This window comes from Gopherus flavomarginatus, chromosome 3 (genome assembly GCF_025201925.1).
Source record: "Gopherus flavomarginatus isolate rGopFla2 chromosome 3, rGopFla2.mat.asm, whole genome shotgun sequence".
Classification (NCBI taxonomy): Eukaryota; Metazoa; Chordata; order Testudines; family Testudinidae; genus Gopherus; species Gopherus flavomarginatus.
This window is the reverse complement of record NC_066619.1, coordinates 194277384-194304414: the sequence shown is the minus strand read 5'-3', so window position 1 is coordinate 194304414 and position 27031 is coordinate 194277384. Positions and strand designations below refer to the sequence as shown.

Genomic DNA, 27031 nt, shown 5'->3' with positions numbered 1-27031 from the left:
CGAAGGAACATGTGTGCCATGTGGCATGTTCCTTTGACAAAGTGGCGTAAATACTGACAAAGGCAGTGTATATCTGCTCTGATCATTAGTAACTTGGCTTCTGGACTCTGATCCCATTACTGGGTTCACATCAGGCAGCACAACATAGGTGCCAGATGCGCCTTTTGAGGCATGAGGTAGCCACTACTTACAATTATCTGAACATTCATAGTCTTAGCCTTGGAAAATTTCCTGTGGATCCTCTGCATCAACAGGGACAATGTGTTGCAACTGCAGCCTCTCGCAGACATTTGAGGTAAGTGCCTTCCACACATGGGAAAGGGAGCCTGTGGGCCAATGGTTTTAATTCTCAGCCAGTATTCTTTCAGACCTGGCAAACCACACGCTCCTTGCTGAGCGTTAGCGTAAGTGCCAAGTTTTCACTTATCACAATACAAAAAAGGGCCACAACCATCCCCGAGAGATTTCAGCCTAACTCTAGAGCCTGATCCTGTAAAGTTCCTAGTGCCCTCAACACCCAGGGAATGCAGTGGAAGTGGAATGTGATAAGTTCTTTGTAGGACTAGACCTATACTATGAAAGTGTCTGTCATAGCTATAGCATCGCTGCTGCAAAGCTCCAGTAGGGCATCTGTTCCTTGCACTATGCATCTTCTAGGCCAGGGGTAGGCAACCTATGGCACCAGTGCCGAAGGCGGCACGCGAGCTGATTTTCAGTGGGACTCACACTGTCCAGGTCCTGGCCACCGGTCTGGGGGTCTCGGCATTTTAATTTAATTTTAAATGAAGCTTCTTAAACATTTTGAAAACCTTATTTACTTTACATACAACAATAGTTTAGTTATATATTACAGACTTACAGAAAGAGACGTTCTAAAAATGTTAAAATATATTACTGACACGTGAAACCTTAACTTAGAGTGAATAAATGAAGACTCGGCACACCACTTCTGAAAGGTTGCCAACCCCTGTTCTAAGCAGTGCATTGTTTCCTATGTACTCTGTAAGCTTTTCTTTTCTTTACAGAACTTTCTTTTGTTGTGTCATTTTCTGTCCATCCCCCTTTTCATTGGCCCTGTGTGTCCGTCTAAACCCGCCACCTGCTTTCATTTTCACCTCTCCTGCTTCTTTCTCTCAGTTCTCTGTTCTGCGGATCCCTGCTCCTCGCAATCCTCCCTCTTTCTAGTTTGAGGATGGGCCAGTTGCACCTGAGCTTGGAAAGTTGACATTGACCAGCATTAAAGCTCCAACATTAGAAACTCAGCCTGGCACCCATCTTAGGACCCCCTCTCCTCTGAGGGTTTGACTTGCTCTGTAGCTTGCTTCAGTGCTGACCTACTTATTAACCTCTTGGACATGTGAAGTGGTCAGCCAAATCTTTAGCTGGTATAAATAAGCATAGTTCCACTGAAGTAAATGGAGCTACGCTGACTTACACCATCTGAAGACCTTGTCCATAGCTACCTTTTGAAGACAGTATCCCAACAGAGGCACTGTGTTTGGAGAAAGTCTTGAGCTTTTCCAGTTTTGAACTGAAGCGTCTCTCTTTTTACTTCCTTTAAGAGCGTTACTTTCTTTTGTTGGATGGTAAGACATACTGTGTGACACCATGATGGCATTTCCTACAATAATTGCTGCATGTTGCAATAATTACAGCATTCATGGTATGTTCTAAGTGTAAAAGCTGTGCAATTGGAATTTGTTTCTCCAGAATAGTATCACTCCTTTAACCCTTCTGTATCACAGGCTAGGGTTAAAAGTCACTTCACATAATAAATAATAAGTGTTGGTCAAAGACAGGAGATGTGGGGGGAGCAGATTAAACTCTGGTGTAACCCCACTGAATTTATTCCTTTAAAATAATCTTTAAATCAGTGGTTCATATGAATCTAATGCTGGTGCAAGATGTGGGATTGAAAGCACTGGAGACAGAAGAACTCTGCTGATTCATAGAATAGCTGACATATAGATAGAAGCATTACAAGGTCCCCCTTACTACCCACAATCATGCTTCAGTACTGGTATGGAAGGACTACATCTGTGGATGAGAGGGTAGCTCAGTCTCCATGTCTATTCAATTCCTTAGACTTTCTGTGTGAATGCCAGCAAGGTTGCCAAACAGGTGTTTTTAATGATGTGGACCAGTCCACTCGGTCTCCACTGACACCTTCATACTTAGTTTAACAAGGCAACAGAACAGATAGTAACCACTTCAGGTCAGTACTGACCTGGGTTGTACTCAAACCAGTAGTCACGTCTCTCAAAAAATTATCAATGTATATTTTAATGTTTCACTGCTCATTTCTTTTAGGAATCCTCTCCATACTTTTAAAGGACATTTTTGTAGAGACAGGTTACATTTGGCTCAATGTAGGAAAAAAAAAGACCAATAGAGTTTTTTAATTCCGTGCAAATGAGCTATTTTAAACTACTCCTCTTACTACTCCTGTATGCAACCCAGTCATAGTAGCATTTTATTTGTGCCTGAAAACTAGAATGTGAAACTGACTAGAAACGGAAACTAAAAAAGTGAAAGTGACTAATTTCATTAATGAAGATACTGTTTTGTTACTTTTAATCATCAAAAATAATACTAGCAATATAGGCAAGGAAACCATTTTAATATGTGATTTTTAACCAGGTAGTGTTCCTTTAAAATATTACATTTCCAAACTGCTTAGGATCTGTAGATTCCAAAGGCTGCCTTGATGCAGAAGTCAGTGCTGTAACACTAACATACAAGAATAGCATTCAAAGAGAGTGCTTCTGACTCCTCAGGCCACAGGGTAAAATTAGGAACCAATTTAGCCTTGCATTCTTGAGATGAACTTCTGACACTCTTTAGCTCTTAGATGATAGGAAAATACTTGCTCATTTAGAACCCTTTATTGCATATTTGTCAAAGGAAATAAAGAAATTAGCCTCTTCAATAAATAAATAAATACACAGAAGTAATAGTCTGACAAATGCTATTTGTTCTACAGAAAGAATAAACTGTATTAAAGATGTGGAGGGGAGAGATTCAGGGGGAAGGGAGGTGAAAGGAAAACAAATTGGCTGCATGCAGAGGTCCAGTGTCAAACGTCAGAGGGATCTTGTTCCCTCAGATACTATAAGAAAGACCATGGCAACCAGGGGCCCAGAGAGAGAGAGACAGACGAGGAGAGATCTGTAGCTCTTCCCTTAGATTAGATGACAGAACAAATAGCTGAAGCAATCAACTTTGCAGAGTCTGTAAAAGCAGCAAAGAGTCCTGTGGCACCTTATAGACTAACAGACGTTTTGGAGCATGTAGTGTCTGTTGGTGATTTCAGTGTTGTAGAGCAGCATATCTGTTCATGCCGTATGTTGGTTTATTAAAGACAATACATCTTAAATGAATGCATTTATAGTTCCCCCAGTTGTTCACGCAGTACCACTCCACTATAGGTGGCCTGCCTATTAGGGCTGCCCCATTTACACAAAGGGTGTAGGTTAAAGTCCTTGCACTACAGTAGACACCAGCATTACAAAGTAAGTAATAGGGCTGTTTCCAGGGAAAAGGAGGGACGTTCTTTTAGGGTGCATTGAAGTACATTGGAGTGGATAGACTTTTTAATAGGATAGAATGTATAAATGTTAATATTTTGTTTAAAAATAGACACATTCCCTCCTAAATAGGTACAGCTGGCATTTTGGTACATTATGAGAGATGAAGAGTTACTCTATACCCATGAGGGACTAGATAGTGGCTATAAAGTCACAGGCCCACGGTACATGAGTTGCAGAAGTTCCAATGGGAACCCCTTGATGCATTATGTCTGATGCAGGCCCATTGCCTGCTGGGCAAGGACAGGCCATAGATTCATAGAGTTTAAGGCCAGAAGGGGCCAATTTCGATCTGAAGACCTCAAGAGATGGAGAATCTACCACTTCCCTTGGTAGTTTGTTCCAGTGATTAATCACCCTCACTGTTTGTTTTTTTTAAGTGCCTTATTTCAGAGTAGATTTTTCTGGCTTTAGCTTCCAGCCATTGGTTCTTTTTAGGCCTTTTTCTGCTGATTAAAGAGCTCTTCAGTACCCAATATATTTCCCCTGTGAAGATACTTATACACTATAATCAAGTCACCTCTCAGTTTTCTTCTTGATAAGCTACACAGATTGAGCTCTCTAAGTCTCTCACTATAAGGCTACTTTTCTGCACTGTCTCCAAGTTTACAACATTCTTTTTAAATGTGGACACCAGAACTGTATTCAGTATTCCATTATCGGTCTCACCAATATCACATACAGAGCTAAAATCACATCCTTATTCCTACTCATTACTCCCCTGTTTATACATCCAAGGATTGCATTAGTCCTTTATTGCCACAGCATCGCAATGGGAGCTCATGTTCAGTTGCTTGTCCACTATAACCCTTACAACCGTTTCAGGGTCCCTGCTTTCCAGAATGCAGTCCTCAATTCTGTAGGTATGGCCTGTGTGCCTTGTGCCTAGATGGATAACTTTGCATGTGGCTTTATTAAAACACATTTTGTCTGAATGTGTACCTTTTGAAATAGTACAAGATACTCTGTTCCTGCCATCTTCTTTAGCTGGAGTGGACCAAGAGGGGCATCACTGTCCTCATTAGGGGTGGTCGTTTTGAACAGTCCTTTTGCACGTGGAGGCAAATGCTGCTTCCATTAACTTCAGTGGGGTAGGATCAGGATATTCAATATCTAGTCCATGCACAAGAATCCACAGGGCAGGGTTTGTTGCACCTGTTGTCATCCCCATTGTACACCTTCCAATAGATACCCTCAGTCTAGGCCTCAGTGGGGTCATTAGGTGTTTGTTCTTTTCTTTCTGGGCTTGCTTTTAGTTCTGATCAAAAGAAACTGATGATGCAGTAGGAGGAATAATGCAAACAAATCACACAGTGGAAAGAAAAAGGATGTGAGATCTAGTTTAAGACAAACACAGGCATCTTTTCATTGCACTTTAACCTGTCCGTAAGGCCAGCCATGTGTATTGTTCTTAACTTTTAACAAGTGTAAATTCCTATTACAGACTTAGCTAACGGCCAGATTTTCAGTAGAGCTCAGCTCCCACTTAGGCACCAAAATAGGTGACTAGATTTTCACCAGAAAACTCTGCACATTGGCTGTTCTGCTCTTGTAAAAATGTGGCTATCCGCAGCATGTTGGACGCTGCTAGTTACAGATCACTTTTGAAAATCTGGCCCTAATTTAGGTACTGTACCTCAATGGGAGCTGAGCTCCACTTGTGAGTGCTAAGCCTGGAAAATCTGTCTCTGTGCTTTTCTTAAAAAATGCCTGTCCCTTGGGAAGCAAAAGAAGCACTGTTGCTTTGGGTACTTCCCTGACTAGGGTGACCACCCATCCAAACTGGTCGGGACAGTCCCAAAATGGAGAGTTCAAATCCCGATTCCGTACTGAATGACTCCAGGACAGCATTTGTCCTGGATTCCCTGTGGCACCGCTCCACACCTGCCCAAGGCTCAGGGGCGGCGCCAGCCTCTTCCAGGTGATGATGCCCCCACTCTCCTGGGGCCCTGCCCTGGGCTAGGCCAGAAGCTGAATCTGGGCAGTAGTAAGAGCTGACCACGGAGCTTGTGTTGCTATGGGGAGCACCGGACACTCCACCTGCCCAGAGTAGCATGCCTTGGGGGGCGGGGATACTAGCCAGGGGCTGCTCTCAGGCCCCCCGGGACCCCTGCCCAGGGCAGGTGCAGGGTCTGGGACTAGAATGTTAAGTTAGTGGAAGTCAGTCTTCCTGGCTGTGAGGCTCACCCAGCTGCAGGGCTTATCTCCAGCTCCTAGCAGCAATGGGAGTGGGGTGGGGGGAGGGAATGGGAGGGGCTCTGTGTTCCTATCCACATTAGATAGTTTACTGTGGAGGAAGGAAAGTGCATGTGTTGGGGCTGAGCCAGGAGATGAGAACACAGCACAAATCTGTACAGCCCAACCTTGCTGTAAGAACCATACAGCTGGCTGTAAGAACCATGCAGCTGGCTTGTTGCTCTGCTCTGAACCTAACAGTACAGCTGCGGATAGCCTGGCTGGCAGGTAATAAAATGTTGTAGCTGAGGTTTTGGTTCCCCTATCCCACATACTGGAGTCCATTTTCCTGTGTACAAAGCCTTTTGACCTGGGCTGTGCTCCCTTTTTCCGGACATGGAGCCCTATGCTGTACCTGCTGAAGTCACTGGGTGCTTTGTAATTATCTTGGGAACAGAACTGGGCCTTTGGCCATAATAGAGAGAAAGCAGTATGAAATATTCCAGGAGTGAAGCTAGTGTATTGGGGTGTTTGGCCTTAATTTGGGTTTTGCTTGGTAAATATCAATATAACAGGAAGCTTCAGTTGTAAATCTAAATTCTTGTACCTATAAATAATTGAACAAATTATACTACAAGTAACACATTTGTGATAGTCTTCAGATTTGTGCTTAAAACAGAGCCCTTGAAAGCTGGTGTTCATCTAATGAATTGAACTCATGTCTGTATGTATATTGATCTTTTAACCATACTCTCCCTCTTTTGTTTTTTAATAAATTTTAATTTAGTTAATAAGAATTGGCTGTAGCGTGTATTTGGGTAAGATCTGACTATTCAGTAACCTGGGAGGTAATATGTCCGATCCAGTGGGGATTGGTAGAACCTTTTCTTTCATATGATGAAATAAGATTTTCAGAAATCATCATATTTGATTGGATGGAGGCCTGAGGCTGGATCACTTTAAGGGAACTGGGTTGTTTAGACTTCTCAGTAACCAGTGAGGTAATAAAGAAGCTGGTTTATGCTGGCTTGTTAAATCTAAGTATTGGAATATCCACCAGCTTTATGGGGATTGTCTGCTCCATTCTTTGCAGTTCTCCCTAATTGGGTGACCATAGCTGGCCCCCATTAGGACCCTGGTCACACATGTCCATTGGCATGACTTATTTTAAACCTTTGTGCCTTTTTTAACAATGTTCTGGAATTGACTTGATTCTGTGCTACAGAATTAGGTGACGTCCATGAAGGTACATCAGAGTTAATTTTGGCCTACTGGGGGTGTGTGTGGTGTGTGTTTAAGGGAGCTAGGGTAGTAGTTATATAACTGTCTTTTTGAAGTAGGTTTAGTTTGGTCTCAGGCTGCTGCCACAGCAGGCAGCTGTGTGCTGGGGATTGTTGGAGGAAGCTCCTAGTGATGTCACTTCACAGCATGCCCTCTGGCTCCTGATTCCCCCCCCCCTTTCTTTTTCCTTGTAATGTCTGCAGGAAAGGGCTCCATTTGGCAGCATGGCGGTGCCTTTGTCTATAAATGGAAGCACTTGGCCCATCTCCCAGTATAACACAAGATCATCCTGTGCATCAGTTATGAAATCTTTAGTTTGATGACTTCATCAGAACTGGGGGCAGGGGGGTAGGGGTAGGAAAAAGCCTTTGTAATCAGCTTTGCCAGAGACAGCTGACATTTTTTTCCCAAGCAAAGAAAGAAAGAGGTAGCATGCAGATAGGGTGCGTAAAGGGCTCAATTCATAGAGCAGCTGAAAGATCATTAGTGTGCTGTCTTTTCGTGACACAGGCTGCTCAGAAGCTGTAGCAGCTGCTCTGCTCCACTGTGCAGGTGACACAACCCTCACAGTTACACTGCTGCTTGAATGTGTTCAACCAGTTCTAAAACACAGCATGAGAAAGGGATGGAGGGAAAGTGCAGGTGGAGGAAACTTTTAAACCAGGACATAAAATTAAAAAAAAAAAAAAAAAAGCCCAACCTAAATATCTAAGAGTTATATTTCAGCAAAGAGCCCTTCAGGGAATATCTGTGCAAAGTAGAGATGTGGACAAATTGTATTTTCTTGTTGTTTTCTCAAAAAAGTCCTTGCAAACCTGACCTTCCTGGAGAAGGGCTGATCCTACTTTACCACGTTACACTCTACATTGATTTTAACCCTGTCAGAGACTGCGCTTTTGTGGGGGTGGAAAAGTGATAGGGTCATATTCTCATTTTACTCTATTTTTCCAGTCAGACACTGACCTAACACAAAGTATTTATCTTGTAAGTGAAACTGAAGTTTATCTTTAGGTATTTCACAGAAGAGCCAAAAATTATGTAAGCCAATGAGTAACCAGGTGACCCAGCTGCTGTGCGGAATAATTAAAGAAGTTCTAGTGAGGGAACGTTGGGCCCAATCCTGTTGAATACATAGTTGCAGGATTAGGGCCAAAGTTTAAGCCCCAGTAAAGATTAAGAGTGGTGGTGTTATTACTTATTTAATTATGATTGGTCCCATTATGTTTCAGGCACTTTCCAACACTGAAGAAAGACAAGCCAAGGAGCTCATATTGCAGAGTTTTTGTCTTAAAGGGAAGCCAGGCCAAGTCAAGCCCAGCTGTGGTCATCCCTCCTCCACCTCTGAATTCATTCCTTTGTAACTTTATCTACGCACACCCCTTCTTGGGCACAGACTAAGTGTTGAGGAATGGGGAAGTAAATGGCAGAATGATCAGTGGTGGAGTTGAAAAGGAGCTTGGCAAGGCCCATAGAGTTAGGTAGGAAAGGTGTGGTAGATAGAGGACAGGGTATTGGGACTTGGGAGACCAGAGTTCAATTCCTAGCTCAGTCACAAACTTGCTATATGACCTTGGGCAAGTCGCTTCAGCAATGGTGTGCCTCCATGTCCCATCTGAAAATTAGAACAATACTTCTCCCACCTCCCAGGATAAAATGCCTGAGTGATTATGAGCTGCTCAGACACTGACATGATGAGAATCATATAAACAGATAGATGGAAGTGAGCAACAAATCCTCTATCTCTTTTGAACCAAGGAGAACATAGAAAAAGGAGGGAGATTCCTGAAGCTTTTATAACCAAAAGCAGAATTTCTTTTAAAAAAAAAACAACCTGTCTTTTCTGAGATGAAGCTCAGTTCCTAATAGCTGAGCAGGTTTCAAAGGGAGATATTGGATTTTTTTCTCTAGTGGTTATATGATCTCATTTTGTAACCTTTGTAAAAATGCCGAAGTTGATAATGGGGATCTTCCCTGTTCAGGGTGGCAAATGGCTTATAAGAAATGTTTGTGCTTTTTTCAGACGCTTACTATGATCCTTGCTATATTTTCTACTTTAATATTCCTCATCTACTCAGACTCTCTCTCTTTCTAATCTGTCTCTCTATCATCTATATCAGCTGTATCTGCCTAGGTATTTATACTCTCCTCCTGACAATTGTATCTGACTACAGGGGTACCGGAACAATTTGTATAGTGGGGATGCTGAGAGCCATTGAACCAAACTGTAATCCTATACTTCAAGTTGGGGTGCTGCACAAACACACATACCTTTAGTTCCAGCTCCTATGTCTAACTGCTTTCAAAGTATTATCACATCCATAGTGTAATATCCATCATGTGGTTCTATTTCTGCATCTCCCTGTCTAAAAAAATGCTTGTTGCCTTGTTATCTCAGTGCTGTACTTGATACGTAGCATATACCCATTTCATTTATTTCAAATTCCTTTTTGTTTGGTCTTTTCCCAGGTGGTCATTCCTTGGCCTGGGTCTGCTGCTATCGCTAGCTCAAATCATTCCCAAACTACAGCCTTCAAAGTGGATTCTCTCACTCCTCCTCCTAATGTCCCCCACCACAGCGTTCGGGAGCAGGAAGGAGCTGGCGTGGTGTTTCCAGTGGGGCTCTTCTGCCTAGCTTTTAGACTGTAAACTCCTTAGGGCAGGAGCCATGTTTCTTTTATGTTCTGCACAGCTCAGGCTATACTGTCAGTATTCAGCACATGATAAGAGCCAGCAGGGATGCTGTGCAACACTACTGTGACATGCTTCTTCTGGGCACTGCTTTCACCCGCACAAAAATCCCCATGACACTGTGGATTCAGAGAGCCTGCGTTGGCTCTAGGCATGTGTAGACAATGCCAGCGATGAGCTGCCAAAATATTAACAGGTTCCCTCCTCCTCACCCCACGAGGGGATTGTGGCTGCCCCCCCAGGCCTCCTGCCCCATCCAACGCCCCATGTTCTTTGATGCCCCCAGGGACCCCTGCCCCATCGACCCCCCTTCCCCGACCACTGACTACCCCCTGCTGCCCCATCCAATCCCTCCTTCATTCCTGATTGCCCCCTGAAACCCCTGCCCCATCCAACCACCCCTACTCCTGTCCCTGACTGCCCCCCGCAACCCCATTCAACCCCTGCTCCTTCCTGACTGCCCCTCCAGAACCCTTGCCTCCATTCAATCCCCCTGTTCCCTGCCCTCTGACTGCCCCACCCCTATCCACCCCCCCACGACCCCCTAAACTCCCCTGCCCTCTTCCAACACCCCCTCCCTGCTCCCAGCCCCCTTACAGTGCTGCCTGGAGCCGCTCTGCCGGGACAAGCACCAGCACTGGCACCAGCACCGTGGGGCCTGAGCTGGGCCGGGCCAGGCCAGGCCGGAGCCGTGGCGCCAGGACCAGCACCGACACCAGCGCTGCAGGGCCCGAGCCGGAGCCACAACCGCAGGGGCCAGGACCAGCACAGGCGCCGCGGGGGCCAGGCCAGGCCGGAGCCGTGGTGCCGGGACCAGCACCGGTGCTGGCGCTGCAGGGCCCAAGCTGCAACCACGGGGCCGAGCCCAGCACCGTCACCTGGGACCGGCACTGGCGCTGCGGGGCCCAAGCCAGGCTGGAGCCACATCTTATTCGTGGGAAGCAGGGGAGGGGGAGGAGAAGGGGGGCGGAGCAGGAGAGGAGGGGGAAGTGAGCTTGGGCTGGAGCTTTTGTTAAATAAAGCCCTTATAGAAGGGGTTGTCCTGGAACAACCGGTTCTAAAAGGGCTGCTAAATTTAACAACCAGTTCCTGCGAACCAGTGCGAACCGGCTCAAGCTCACCACTGGACAATGCCCACCCTAGAAGCAGGACTTAAACTAGGTGTAGTTCTCATGATGGAAGGTGCTTGCAGGGTGCCAGAGGCCAGCCCTAGAAGAGCCCTGAATGCTTGTCCCAGATCTTTCTTAGCCCTAGTCTAAATTACAAACTACTCAGCGATGCTGTTATACCAACTGAACTCCTGGTGTAGACAGCCCTCTGACAACCAGAGGTTTTCTCCCGTGGACATAGCTCTCAGGGAGGTGGAGTACCTGCATTCACGGGAGAAGCTCTCCAGTCATAGTAGATAGTGTCTTCACTAAGTGCTACAGCTGCGCTGCGCTGCTGCAGCTGTAAGTGTAGACAAGCCCTCAGTGAGTGCAAGCTGGTATTGCCTGTAGGCCAGATGTCCTTCTGACCTCAGCCCTAGAAATCCTATTTCCTCACGTATAAATCATTGCTAGCAGGGACACTGGTAGTGAGGGAGTGTCAGGGAAAATTGTCAGATATGAAAAGATGGAATAAACCCATTAGTCATTGAATAAAACTCAGCAGCACCCTCACTCGGAATGGCTGGGGTGGGAGAGAGAGCACTGCTTGGTTATTCTTATATACCTATTGTTATGTCTTGGTAAATTTTGTAGCAGAAAGACTATTGTCTTTTGTTTTTTTCCTCTCCCTCTGAAAATTCTCCTTGAGTTTTGTTCCTTCTTCCCCCGCTTCCTTCCCAACCACAGCAATATATTATGCGTTGTTTGGTGTTTGGAAATTTGACAGCCTGGGTATGTCTCTGCTTCCTGAGCTCATTAGTAAATAGCAGCATGCTCTGTAAAAGAAGTGTCAGGAGTCCCCTCAGTATCGCATTGAATTTGGAGTCTGAGCCGGTGTACTGCAGTTCTGCCTGCAGCTCTCACCAGGGGGAAGAGTTGTTTGTTTCTTTGTTTGGGAAAGCAGGGTGGGGCAAGGGATTTGGGGTGTGAGGTTTCCATCTATTTCTGTCTTCTTTAAGGGCTCCTTTAAACATCCATGCTGTCGAGAGGGCTAAATAACACCCGGGGGTATTGGGATATTTAATTCAGACATGAATCACTATGTCCCACAAATGACCCATTGTATTTTAAAGTCTTTACCTTAAGAGGTACACACCCTGGCATGCCATAAAACTGTATCTCTCTCTCTGTCATGCATCCCTCCCCGCTTCCCCCCCACACACCTCAAATTATTTTCACTGGGGAAAGCCAGGGCCCTGATTTGAAACAAAGATTTGGAAAGCTCCCTCCTCCTTCTCCTTGTTCCGAATAGCTACGCCTCGGTGTCTAGTTCAGGGCTCCCTGATTTTAAATCTCAGCATGTTGCCTCCACCATCACCAAATAACATGCCCTTTGGGCTGTAGGTAAAGTGAATAATAGGTAGCCAGTTGTTGATTAGATGTCAATGGCAGAGCTGGGGGGAAACCAACAGATACATGGCAACGGTGATGCGGGCTCATTTTGTGTAAAGAGGGCTTCAAATCACCAGGGAATTCCTGGATTGTCTCAGGCTGTCGTGTGTGATGTCCATCATGCTATACGAACACCATCTGTTCAGTATTATACTCTCAGTTGCCAGGCTACCTGCCCTATGCTGTAACACTTGACTGCCTAGCTCTGCGTTAGCAGCATTATCCCAGACGTACTGAGGGGGTGTGCGGGGGGAGGAGGAGGAACAGTAGTCATGATTAAGCCATCTGCAAGTGTGGGGGTGGGGGGAAGAGAGAGACAGGGAGAGAGAGAGGGGGCAGCAATCACCAAGCTGGGCCGAATGGTGGAGGCTCAGGCGAATATCACCATCTGCTGGTGCAGAGACAGAACAGCAGCACTGGCCATTTTTAGAAACCGGTGTCCCCATCCCCTGGGGCCTGCCTGCAGTAACAGGACACATACAGATTAATAAATTGGGCTGCATTGTACCCCCATGGAGAGGGTCCTGTGTGGCACTTAAGGCCCTGACTCATGGTTTCAGTGGGTTTGGGCAGTGCACTGGGCCTTGTTAGAGGCGTACAGCTGCTAAAGATTTCATAAAACAGACATGAGTTTTGAGGGACGCAGTGTTTGTGAAACACGCCTCTCTCCCTTTGTGGGTTTCTTTGCATTAGCTATGATCTACATGGCCAACTTGTGTCAGTATAGCTGCATCACTCAGAGGTGTAGAATATCCAGACCCCTCAGCAACATAGTTCTACTGACCGAACTTCTGGTGCAGTCAGAGCTATGTTGATGGGAGGGCTTCTCCCATCGACACAGCTACTGCCTCTCAGAGAGGAGGGAGTACCTACCCCAATGGTAGAAGCTGTCCAGTCAGCGTAGGTAGCATCTTCACTAAGGGCTACAGCAGCGCAGCTCCACCAATGTGGCTGTGCCGCTGCAGAGCTGTAAGTGTAGACAAGCCCTTAGGCACTGACCTCCTGGAACGCACCCTAACAAAACCTTCTAGTAAAAAAGATCACCCTGGGAAAACAAGGTAGATGCTGCTCACAGAGCTGGTAAGGAAGATCCTCCCAGTCCCCTCCACAGCTCTGGCAAACACTTATGTGCAGTTCCAGGGGAAATGAGAGGAGGGGGACAGGATGATGGGTTAGGAGTGAATAGGTGCCAGAATGACCTTGAAATCCAGCCTGCCTCTCCCTTTTTAGTCCCTACCACAACACAACTGTACGACACATTGGATTGGAAACAGAGGGGGGATTTAGGGTCATTTTAGGCAGAAGTACCCATGTCACAATGGTTTCCTGCTTTCTCAGCCCCAAGCTCTCTCAGTGTGATTGGGGTATGAACCTTAAATGATTCTTATTTTGTGGCTAAATCTTGAACCCTGCTGTGGTTTACAGGAATCAGTGTGTTGTCAATTCTCAAGATTTAATGTATCTCACAGTAAGGGATTTTCTGAAAGCTCCAGCTCCTGGAGTCAAATGATGATGTGAAAATCTCAGTTTCCTTTTTGTTGGTTTGTTTTTTTAAAACAGTTTCTCATCCTCATGACTGCAGAGTAAAAGTTTGAAAATATGACTCCTAAAGGCTCATAAACCTTAAGGAAAATAAAAAGAATCCAACTGTTATTGTTCTCAAGATTTTAAAGAAAATCTCTTTATTTTTTGGGTCCCAATTCATATATTTTGAATGCTTGCAGTTGGCAATACTGATGAGCTCAGAGCTGGAGTTTGGAAGTCCTATTAAGCCTAGTACTGCTGCTGATTCACCAGGTGATGGGCAAACTACTTCTCTGCTTCACTTTCCCCATCTGTAAAATAGAAATAGTAAGTTCTTCCATCTGTAGCAAGGCAGCTGTAAGGATCTAGATAATTAACTTCTGTGCAATGCTTTCAACATAAGTTTATGTGGGTGCTAAGTATAATTCAGTCTAATACCTGTTCCATTTGGAATGTGCTATATGAAATTGGTTGGTTGCATGTGGGGGTTTTTCAGGGGTCTCTTTCCTTTTCTAAGGTCTGTTGGGTTCACAAGCAAGTCCACCACTTACTGTTCCTGGTCCATACTTTCCCCTTGTATGTGGAGTACATTGAGTAGTGAAGCTGTATCTCTTTCTTTGTACAGGAACAGCACCCAGTGGGACTTTCTCGGACCACAGGCCCTATGCAGCCTTCTGTCCCACCAGGCTCCAGCAACGTGGTCACGGGTACAAACCCAGGAGGTCCCAGTTTCCTGGGAAATCAGCCACAAGCAACCATCATGAAGCAGATGCTGATTGAGCAAAGGGCCCAGCTCCATGTGATGGAGCAACAGAAGCAACAGTTTCTAAGGGAGCAAAGGCAGCAGCAGCAGATCCTGGCAGAGCAGGTACTTTAGCTCTTCTTCTGTGTTTCAGACAGTTACAATACCCACACACATGAGAACAGGGGCAATGGAAGCCTCATAGCAGAGCCTCTCCTCATCTATATTCATATTCTCAAACTGTGATTGATGTAGTAAACGCATGGTCAAACTAATTTCCTGTCCTCTGGCTTATACTTTGGCCTTGACTTTGATTTCATACCAGTGTAAATCTGGAGCTACACTTTGGAAGTCAGTTTAGTTATGCTGGTGTAAAACTGGTATGAGTGAGAACAGAATTAGTGTACACTGAATTGTCAGCCTAGAGTGAACTGAAAAGTAAATTTGAAAAGCACAAATGTTGCTTCTGATCTCAAGCCAGTTTCATATCAGTATATTCCCACAGATTCCTAGAGCTGCTCCCCATTTACACTGCTATGCAGGAGATCAGAATCAGGACCTCAGTTTATAAGGGAGGCACCACCTGACTCCATCTTTTCTGTAGTAGCATGGCAAATGGTGCCTCTGTATTCCAGTAGCAGAGGCTGAAATTGAATTCATTGTTAGGGCCTGATTCTCACTTGCCTTGCCTTTTGTGTCATCATTTGTGCCTGTACAAAATGGGTGTTAAGCTGCCCAATCAGATTGGTAGTGTTTTACACCCACTTTCACAGGTGTTCATCACAACACAAGGGAAAGCCGGTGGAGACTCAGATCTGGGAAACAGCAGCCGTACGATCTGCTGTATCGCACATAAGTTAAATTAGGTCGTCTTAGATTCGTGGCTTTTTCTGGTGCACTGGAAATTGTATCAAACAATTTTTCTCTTTGTGTTTTGCTAATACATTTTTCAAAGTTGTGCAGTGATTCCTACACATTCTTTATTCAGCAGTGGGCTCTCCTTAAGGCTCTTTTTGTGAGCTGGGGGAGTCTATATATTGTGAACGGAAGTTTATAATGAACATTTGTAGGACAAGGAATCAAGTTACAGTAGGTCAGTTTTCATTCCCTCTCTTGCCATATCTCTGCACATATGTAAGCCATTGCTTTTTAAGAGGGCGCTCAGTCTGTTTACAGTACATTGATGAAGCAACCAGATAACCTCAGGGTCTTATGAAAGCTGCTTTGCAGAGCATCCGCTAGTCTTTTGAAGGCACATATAAACCCAGACATCATGTGGCTTCCACTTATATTCACCATCAACATTTGAGTGTGCTTTAAATAAATAAAGAATATTTGTATACTGCAGCCACGAGAGACAGCTCAACACAGCTGTGTAACAAATCGGGACACACAGGCATTTCACAATCACTCGCTATCTCAGACCAGTTCACTTGTCCTGAATGAGGTATTAGCACATCTGTGGTGCTACTGTACGTGGTAATAAAACGAGCAAATGGAAACAACAAAACAAAACCAAAAGATGGGGAGGATGTGGGGAAAGCAGGAGGGAATTGGGCCCCAGCAGCTCTTTTTGTTTTGGATAGAGATGGTCCTGGGCCACAAAGTTCAGATCTGGAACCAGCAGTCCTCAGAGTTGGGGCTGTTATGAATCCAGAGTGTGTGTTCTCCTCATTCTAAATATCAAGTCCAACCACTAAGTCTGGATCCAAAAGGGAACATTGCCAGAGCTCAAGGGATTTGGGATCCAGAATTTCATTTCGGACCCACCTCTCATGCTGATGGACAAAGACATTTCTAAAAATATTCCCTCCCATCTCCTCTCTTCCCTTCCACTCCCTCTATGTTGAAGACAATTATACTGCTGCTTAGGAAGTGTTTATGAGTAGGGATAGGTAATGTGAGTCTAAGTGCTGGTTCCTTTTTGAACCAAAAAAAAGCCTATGTGCTGGGTGCTCCAAGTACTCTCAGTAGGACTCTTTACATGAGGCAGCTGCACACTTTGCCTGCCTGCTGACACACAGCCCTTGTCTCAATTGCTGCAATTGAGCTGCTGTTTGTCATTGCAGCCAGTCTGAGAATGGTCACATTCAGTCATTCATTCATTAATCATCTTTTTCTCCTCTGCCGTCTTTCCTTCTCTCATTCGTTTCCAGCAGTTGCAGCAGCAGTCACATTTGCCTCGGCAACATCTCCAGCAGCAGCGGAACTCGTATCCAGTGCAACAAGTCAGTCAGTTCCAAGGTAAAAGTTATAAATGCTTTTCACACCCTCCAAGTTAGAGCTGTCCTTTGCAGTGGGCATCTGGGAGTTCATTTCATTTGTGTATGTTGGAGGCTACGGAGGGTATCGAGGGAAAAGATCCATCTCTCTCTCTCTGCATCCTGCACGCTCACATGTACACTTATATAACACACTTTCTCAGATGAGCGCTGTACAATTTTACACGGAGAGTTGTATTTCTGAGTGGCTTTTAGCGCTCTCCAATAAAATCTGCCCCTTAAAAATTCTCCCCGTCAGTTTTTTCTTTCTTCTCTGTTCTCTTCTTTGACTCTTGGATTTTGTGAGTTTATCTTTTCTCCCCATTCCCCATTACAATTTATTTCAACCAGTGCCTCTCCCTCCCTCTTGGTTCTTCTCTTCTTCCTCCCCACCTTTATTTCAGTCCGTCTCCTTCCCTTTTTGGAAAGGGATTTTTGATGATTATCCTTCAGAAGAGGTCATCTTAATTTGGACAAGGAATGGATTTAGTCATGCCAGAAATGTCAGCTATAGAAAAAAGTTAAGAGTCTTAGATACTAATAGAGATAGCTTACAAGTCTGAAACGTCAAGGACATTTGTTTGTTGTCGAAAAACTTAGGGGAAATATCCCCCGTTTTAGGCACAACTAATTTTGAGCTTTTAAAATATGAAGATCCAGTTTAATGGCTTCCTCACTGATGCAATCTGAATAGATAAAGGACTAAAGCACGATTGTTGCAGTATCTGTTTGTGATATTGTGGAGTAATAGTAACAGACTATTTGTAAGTGAGGAATGCATATACAGACTATGTGTAAGTAAGGAATGGACACTAAATGGTTGATAATGCAAAATAATGCATATTGAAAAACATAATCCCAATTATACATACAAAATTATGGGGTCTAAATTAACTGTTACCATTCAAGAAAGAGATCTTGGAATTATTGTGGATGGTACTCTGAAAACATCCACTCAATGTGCAGCAACAGTCAAAAAAGCGGACAGAATGCTAGGAACCCACTAGGAAAAGGATAGCTAATAAGATAGCAAATATTATAATGCCACTATATAAATCCATGGTAAACCAACACCTTGAATACTGCATGCAGTTCTGGTCAACCCAGCTCAAAAAAGATGTATTACAAATGGAGAAGGTACAGAGACGAGCAACAAAAATGATTAGGGGTATGGAACAGCTTCCATTTGAGTAGAGATTAAAAAGACTGGGACTGTTCATCCTGGAAAAGAGACAGCTAAGGCGGGGATACAATAGAGGTGTATAAAATCATGAACGGTGTGGAGAAAGTGAATAAGGAAGTGTTATTTACCTCTTCACATAACACAAGAACCAGGGGTCACCCAATGAAATTCATGGGCAGCAGGTTTAAAACAAACAAAAGGAAGTACTTCTTGACACAACACACAGTCAATCTGTGGATCTCATTGCCAGAGGATATTGTGAAGGCCAAAAAGATAACTGGATTCAAAAGAGAATTAGAAAAGTTAATGGAGGACAGGTCCATCAATGGCTATTAGCCAAGATAGTCAGGGATGCAACCTCAAGCTCTAGGCGTCCCTAAGCCTCTGACTCCCAGATGCGGGGACTGGACAACAGGGGATGAGTCACTTGATGATTGCCCTGTTCTGTTCATTCCCTTTGAAGCACCTGGCATTGGCCACTCTTGGAAGATGGGATCCTGGACTAGATGGACCATTGCTCTGACCCAGTATGGTTGTTCTTGTGTTTTTATGTACATTGATACCAGCATATAGCCATGTGAACAAAGAACCACATCTTCTCTGCCTGTAAACTGGCACAGCTCCACTGACCTGAGCAGGGCTCACCAGTATCCACCAGCAGAGAATCCTGTCCAAAATGTTTCTTTATTAATCTTCTGAAATATTGCACCATTGTTTAGAAGAAAATAGAAGAATTAGTCTATATTGATCTGTTTTCATAAATAAACTAATTTAAATAAAAATATTTAGCCAAATTTACGCTCTGGTTATACACACATAACCCAAAGGACTTTACTGGGGTTGCATGGATGTAGCTGACAGCAGAACTTCACCAGTATATTAAAATTCCTGTCTCTCTGAACTACCACATTACCTGAGCTCCCGTGTTTTATGCAGGTAAAACTGGTTCTCAGATTGTAGTCTGGCTCAGACTGGAATGACTGGTGCTGACTCTTCTGTTTGTTTCCAGCTGCTAACATGTGTTAAAAGACAGCTAAGAATGCATTATATACTTTCCTAATACTATTTTTCTACTTAACCATTTGCAGACGTCACTATTGAAATGTTATGGGCTTGCCAATGGGTGGGGAGACAGTTGCCCAGTCATAAATGGGAGAGATGGTGGTCCACACCATAAACAAATGCGACTCACTAATGTATAACATTGAGAAAATGGTTTTGTCAGTAACATAGGCTAAGTAAAAGCTACTGGATTATCTGGTTTTTATAGGTGTTTTGTTCACTCTCCAAAACACTTCACTACCTGTATTTTGCATGTCACTCAATACCCAATCCAGGCAGTGGAGATGGGGCCGTCCATTGAGCCATGTGTGCAGTAATATGGACGTGGTTTCTCTAGCACAGTTTTTCTATATACTCACAAAGAAGAACCATCCATCTTATGTAACAGAACCTAGTGTTCTGTGTCCTTCAGATTGACACTCATCTGTGCAGTATGCCATGGTGGTGAGGACTGATTTAGGGATACCATGTCTTGCTTTTGTTGTTTAGTTTGTCTCTTACAACAGATTTTTTTTATTTAAACTTAATAATGTTTGATCTGGGAATAATTGCCTCATTCTGTGATCCTGTTTGAGCTTCACCTGCAGAGTATTTTATTGTTTTAGTTCAGTATGGTATTGACCCAAAACCACGATGAACCTGTGGCATAGTCAGAATTTCTGTAATTGTGTTTAAATAAAGATAGTAAATACAGAGGCATATTGGCTTCCCAGAAATCGATAATCTCACATCAGGAAGACACAAGCGTGGTGCAGTTATCTGCCATGGTGTGGAATTTAACAAGGTTAGGATTTTCTGGCTTCCCGTCATTGGTCCAAGGTGGAGTAAAATGTGCTTATAATATTGATTCACTAATACACTCTCTCTGCTCTACATGTCCAGAAAAAAACAATTTTTCTTCTTTCCATAGACTTAATCAGTAACAATGGTATAGAAAATCCATTCATTTATGCCTCCTGAGCTATTAAAAAATTGATTGGCCTTCTGAGTCTGACATTTCCATTTTCATGGCTCAGTTTTGAAAGACAATGGGGATATTTAGAAGAGAGTCTTAACTGGTTGACTGAAGTTTGGTTATTTACTCTAAAATTCAGTCAGACAAAGTAGATTTCTGACCATCACATGCACTGTGATAGGCCTGATCCTGCTTCCATTGAAGTCCAATAGGAGTTTTCTCTTTTACTTTGATAGAAGCAGCGTTGGGCCCCATGTCCGAAAAGAATAATGTATGTGCAGCTGCATACAGTGCTAGAAAAATGAAGACCTTTATGTGTGTAACTTTAAAAAAGGTCCCTGGTTCCCGTTTTCCCCAGTGAGGAGATGATTTAATGTTATATATTGGTATGTGATTTACAATTTTTCTAGATTTATAAACATTTCAAAAGCACCTATATTATTTTTAAAACGAGACTTAGCGTCTGAGTGACATAGGAGCCTTTTGAACATTTTGTCATCAGTCACTGCCTAATAGAAGGGCAACCCTGCCTCAGTACTGCTACTCCAATGGCTCTGCAGTGTACTTGCTGCTTTGAAGCCTCACAGTTTTACTAGAGGAGCTTGTATAGTACATGATCAAGAAGGCTCGGCTGGATCATGCACAGAATCAGTTTGCCTTGACACTTTAAAGATAAATGGAGAACCAAAAGCCCCTGGATCTCTGGGGGGACATATCCAAAAATTGCCATAAATGAGAATTGCTTACCGGGTAAGTCATTGGCTTTTAACCTTTCCAGCCCTATTTTAGGTCTTCAGGGAAATTAATCTAATGGCCTGTATTGATAGTATTCTCTGCTGAACAGTCTTCCACTTTGCGGATTGAATAACTAACATGGTCAGTAATTCCTGTTTAGGGTAGCACTGGAGCTGTAGCACCTCTCATCTTCAAGGAAAGGAGACTGTGTGGGTCGGCATTCAGGTCACAGCTAGAATGTTGTGGAGAAGCATATTCTGTCTGACATGTGAATACCAGGAGGACTAGATTTTTCCACCCTGGGATGCATAACTTTCTCCTCTTTCCTTTAACTCTCACATGAAAGAATAATTTATTCACCCAAAAAGCAAAGAAATCTGAGAGACTCCTACAAATTATTTGGTATGCAAAGATGTATGATTTAATACTTAGTTTTCCCCCTGCTTGCTGTAGGTTCTCCCCAGGAGATAGCAGCAGTGAGAAACCAAGCAGCACTTCAGAGCATGAGGACCTCCCGAATTATGGCCCAGAATGCAAGCATGATGGCAATGGGGCCATCCCAGAACCCTGGCACAATGTCGACAGCAGCTGGTCAGTCCGAGATGGGAATGACTCCTTACAGCAACACATCTAACAGCCAACCAGGAATGTATAATATGAGCACAGGAATGAGCCAAATGTTGCAGCACCCAAACCAAAGTGGCATGACCCTGGCACATAGTGCAGGGCAAGGACCAAGGCAGCCTGCGTCCGGACAAGGGGTTGGAATTGTCAGCAGTTTTGGTCAAAGTATCCTTGTGAACTCTATTCCCCAGCAACATCAGCAGATGAAAGGACCTGTGGGCCAAGTCTTGCCCAGGTCACAAGCCCCTAGACTTCAAAACATGATGGCAACTGTCCCTCAAGGAGCACAGAACTGGCAGCAGCGAGGCTTACAAGGTATCCCTGGAAGGACTAGCAGTGAAATTGGGTCATTCAACAACGGCACGGCGTATCCAGTGCAGTCTGGGCAACCAAGGCTGCCTAAGCAACATTTTCCACAGGGAATTAACCAGTCAGTTGTGGACACAAGTGGAACAGTCAGAGCCCTAAATCCAGCAATGGGAAGACAAATGTTGCAACAGCTCCCTGCGCAACAAGGAACCAGCCAAGCAAGGACAATGGTTATGCCTGCAATAAGTCAGGGGGTTCCCACTATGCCTGGTTTCAGTCAGCCCCCTACACAACAGATGCCAGGTGGGAATTTTGCTCAGAGCAACCAAGGTCAGGCCTATGAGAGGAACCCCACTCAGGACATGTCTTACAGTTACAGTAATGAAGGAGCTGGAGGTTCCTTTTCAAGTATAGCAGAGGGTGCGGACCTTGTGGACTCCATAATTAAAGGTGGACCAGGTGATGAGTGGATGCAAGAACTTGACGAGTTGTTTGGAAACCCATAGTGAATGGGCTTGTATAGTTTAAAACTCTGATAGTTACGTTAAAAAAAGAAAACAGGATGTAACCTCATCCTTGTTTTTTGCTTTTTAATCTGTGCAAACCGAGCTGACTTGCAGCCAACTGTGGAAGAGTCAGGTGGTGGTTAAAATATCGACATGTCGATTTCACAAAACTTCCACGTAGCAGTCTCCACTGCACAGCAGTACTTGCTCTGTCTGTCTGTCTGTCTGTGAGAGAGAGGGCAGGGCTGGAAACGCAGCTGCTCTCTGTCCATGGGACGAGCTGGCGCATTCTGTGTGGTGAGGCACTATTGCACAGCAATGCGGTGTTCCAGTCTCTCCCGCTCTATTTTACTGTAACCGCCGCAGCTTTCAGGGCGTGTGAAGAGCTAGATCCCTCGCCCGGGAACAAAACCTTACAGAGTTGCCAGGTGATTGTGCAGCCCACGTGCACAGGTCAGAAATGTGCTGAACTCTGGGTGTAAACAGATCCCAGATTTCATAGTGTACCGCTGTCTTTGATTTGATACAGAACAAGGCCTATGGAGCCTACTCTAGGCTATTGTACAAGAATGTCCAGCACATGTGATTAGCCTAAACAATCATAGAGGGGTTACCATTTTCACTGTAGAGAGATAAAAAGGTTAAAATAAAAGCTTAGCAGAACATAAACTTGGCAATACAAAGAGCAGGACAGTTTGAGTACAGGACTGTCGGTGGATATGAGCGGGCATACCCACTGCTTAGGTGGATGGGTTAACTTAATGAGCTATTAATTCTCTTTTAGGTTCATGTCTCTCCTTCTGTATCTGGGCACTCCAGCACATATGTGCTGCTTGACAGTGTACTGTTGGCTAACAGCTAAACAAGGTGTAAAAGGACTAAGCAGAGTGAACAGATTACAGTAGAGTTTTGTGCAGATCCAATTCAAGTCCCCTTCTCTTTCTCCTCCCCCAATATACTCATGATTTTTCCTTAAAAATGGGGAAAAATATGCACTGTAACACAAGGCCATTGCACTTCACCTTTCTTCAGCTGAGCAGCCACCCCCACAAACAGGGACAGTGAAGAAAGGAAGCAGGTCTGAGAACAGTAAAATGTACCACAAGAGTGTGAAACTGAATGAGTTTCCCTTCTTCTCCTGAATGCACAAGATTAGAGGTGTTGTTTGGGGCTGGGATGCCCATGCTGTTGATTTAATGCTACATGCAGCCTGCTTTTCTGTCTTAAACAGATGTTCAGTGTAAACTTCCTACTGCCGGGATAAATTCGCTGGGGTATCCAAACAGCAGGAATCAAGAAAGGACTGGTTGTAATGATCAAGGGGCAAATGACTGTGTATTGGTTATCACAAAGACAGGGTCTACCCAAACAAGCTTGCTGGGCAGTAGCAGTGACATATCTCTTGACAGGTTAAAAGCAGATCTGTGCTGAACGTGTAACAAAACTGTGATACATCTTTCAAAATGGTGCTTTTAAAATAATAAAACCTGGCCCTTCCGAATATCTGAACCCAATCTCTGTGAGCCAAAACATTTGCTGAAGTGAAAATTGTTTAAATGATCCAAACCTACCAATCGACTTGTCTTCAGTTGCTTGGCTTAGGCCCCGTGGTATGAAGTGCTGACCCACTGAAACCTGTGGGAGCTGAGGATGGGCACTCAGTACCTCACAGGTTCAAGCCCTTTGTTTCTGCATGGAGCACAGGTATGAGCAAGAGCAAGAAATGGGAGTAAAATGGACCCTTTATCCCCTCAGAGTATGTCTACACTGCAGCCAGGTGGTGTGATGCCCATCTGGGTAGACAGACTGGAGCTACTGTCCTAAAAATTAGCAGCGTGGATATTGTGGCACTGGCAATGGCTCCCCCCACCACCACTCTGGGGTTTGAGCTTGGGTCGGTAGCCTGAGCCATTACAACAGCCACGCTACTATTTTAATGCACTAGCTTGCGCTGAGCTAATGCAAGTCTGTGTACCTGTGCTGGGAATCGCACCTCCAGCTGCAGTGTAGACATAGCATCAGGTAACTCAGTGCCCTGCTGCTTGTTCACTCTTGTGTGGTAACTCTTTGCTCGGCTTGTCTAGACTAGGACAAAGGGTGTAGACAGGGCAAGCTGTATGTTAACATGAGTTAGCTTGTGTTAGCTGTATGTTAACATGGGTTAGCTTTAATCTGTGTTAAAATACAGCGTGTCCTGTCTACACCAGAGTTTTAAAATGCATTAGTGAAAATGTTTTACCCAACACATTTTAATAATACACCTGAAGGGACTGATCAGTATCCGTTGAAGTCCATGGGATTTGGTCTTTCTACTGACTTCAGTGGACATCAGGGTGGGCCCTAATACTGTAAAAGTGAGCACCAACTGAAGATTTCAACCACAAGCATTTTAGAGCTAGTAGGATCTTAGTCATACTAGCATAAAAGAGGGGTAGATGAAGAGTGAAGAGGTAGAACTGGCACTGGTGTGCTATGTGTAAATATTACCGGAGTGGGTAGGGCACATGCTTGTCCTGCACTGTGTCAAACAGTTGCACCATCACATACAGCAGTGAGGATGCCAAGCATGGTGGGGATGGAGTGGCTGGTCTGCATCACTATTTCCTGGCCTCGGTAACAAAGGGTTCCCTGTCAACTATGGATACATCTACACAGCAGAAAAAACCCTTATGGTGCTGAGTCTCAGTGCATGGGTCAACTGACTTGAGCTCGCCGGACTCGAGCTGCAGGGCTGAAAATAGCCTTGTACATGTTTTGGCTTGGGCTGGAGCCCAGGCTCCAGGATCCTCTCCCTCGCTAGGCTTCAGAGTCCAGGCTGCAGCCCAAGCTAGAAAATCTACATGGCTACATTTTGCCTCGCAGCGTGAGCCCTGTGAGTCTGAGTCAGTTGACCCAGGCTCTGATTTTGCTTTGTAGATGTATCCTCAGAGAGGCAAACTGGGAAATTAGATTTAGAAACACACACACATACTGAAAAGTGATGGAATGGAAATTCACTTTTATTGGAAGGGTACAGGAATTAGTGCGTATATGGTGACAGGAAGTTTGCTGATGAGGACTGAGTCGCTGTTGTCTTTGTAAAGCTTCCTCCAAATACTCCGTACTGGGACCAAGTAATAGAGAGGTAGATTTTAATAGGTTTGGTTTTTTTCTTACTATGGTGCTGATGTATATGTAATGTTTAAAAAAAAAAGGTTATTTGTAAATAGGTTTTTACAATTCTGCAGATATCACTGGGTCTACTATCTGTAAAATATATACATATAAATATATATATACTGTTTGTTTAAAATAGAGTATTTTTATTTCATTCCTTAACTCATCCTCACTGCAGTGGTATTGCACTTCAGATGACATCTAATTACTAATTTGTACTGTATCCCTGACAGCAACTTGCTCCATTTTATTCAGATTTTTCTAGTGTTCTGTTTTTACTTTGTACTTTAAGCATTGCTTATTTCCTTTTGAGACCTGTACAGAGCTCTGAAAATGTAGAAATGACCTGATGTTAACATACCACTTTTAAAGAAAAAACAAAAAAACAAATAAAAGATTGTTATCTGAATCAAAGACAAGACTGATTTATAGGACTCTCACTCATGGCACCTCACATTCATCCTACCGTGATATCCAGATATTATCACTATTATCTTTGGGGCTTCAAAGGAAGAAGAGGGCTCAAGTTAAAATGGGCATGAGGGTTATTTTATTCGGTTGGCTAGCTATAAAGTAACAGTCAGTAAATAGAAAGGGGCAAAGTCTGTTGGGGTTTATTGATTACAAGAGTGAACCGTTCACTTTGTGGTATGCTTCCATGATCTCCAGTAACAACAGCTATAGTTAACATTGCAAAAACATTTTCATTATAAGTCATTTTCACACTTTCCAGAGAAATCATTTTTAAGTCTTAATTTTTTTCCAGGTTTGGGCTGTGCTTGAAGGTTTTATTTTAATTTTATTTGAATTAAAAGTTTGAGCAAAATTGCTTCAATCCTATCAGAGTTATGGGAGAGTAAAAAAGATACAGCATTCCCACTGTAATAAAAAAAAATCACTCTTCAAAAACGGCTACAGTGAAATCAGCTGAGGTTTGAAACTCAGTATTTGGCACGCACTTAGCACTCAATGAGGTACAATGCTTTTGCCTCCTTTGAGTGCGGGGGGAGGAATTAAAAATAAATAAATAAATCAGATTCATTGGAACTGAGGGTGCTCGGTATCTCCTGGGATCAGGCCCTCATTTTGTGTTAAGTGTATTTAGCTTGTATTATGATGATAGCAATTTAATTTGCCCTCAGCAGTAATCCAATTCCTTCCTTGTGAGTGAGTGATCAGACCCTGGATCTGTACTGGAGTTTATCCAGTCAAGAATCTGATTATTACCCTGTAAAACAGAGAAGAAATAATATGAAAGTCGCATGTGCTACTGCTAGACTCTGACCCCTGCTGAATTCTGGTCTTGGCACTGACACCAAGTTATGTGGCTTTGAGAGAGTCTCCAGGCTTGTCAGTCACTCCATTGAAGCCAATGGAATTACATTGATATAAACCTACTATGTTTCCCCATATGTAAAATGAAGATGATAATACGTACTTACCTCAGAGGGATGTTAGTATTTGTTCAGTGCTTGGTAAATTGCGTAAGTAGATCAGTGAACTAGCCAAAGGCAATGTGGTAGCCTCTCTAATTTTAGGTAGCCCACCTCAGCTCTGTAGTAAGCAGGTGTAACTCCCATAATTTTGGTCCCATATTTCTCCTTTAGCACTGCTGCTCTGTGCTGTTAAACAGCTGCTGTATTTCATCCCAGAAGTGGCAGCATTTCATTGACTGTAGTACATACAGTTGGTATATCACTTTG

At 43.9% G+C, this 27031-nt stretch overlaps 1 protein-coding gene across 3 annotated transcripts in view; it reads left to right on the top strand.

Moving 5' to 3' along the window:
• Window positions 1-25777, top strand: part of MAML3 (mastermind like transcriptional coactivator 3) — a 460796-nt gene extending 435019 nt beyond the window's left edge. For 2 of the 3 annotated variants that reach the window (XM_050946244.1, XM_050946243.1), the window contains 3 exons: window positions 14421-14663; window positions 16694-16781; window positions 21187-25777. In XM_050946244.1, coding sequence (XP_050802201.1) covers window positions 14421-14663; window positions 16694-16781; window positions 21187-22172 — 1317 coding nt within the window. In that variant the 3' untranslated portion in view covers window positions 22173-25777. The remainder of the gene's footprint in view (window positions 1-14420; window positions 14664-16693; window positions 16782-21186) is intronic. The other variant, XM_050946242.1, reaches the window with a different exon arrangement.
• The last annotated feature ends 1254 nt before the right edge of the window (window positions 25778-27031 follow it).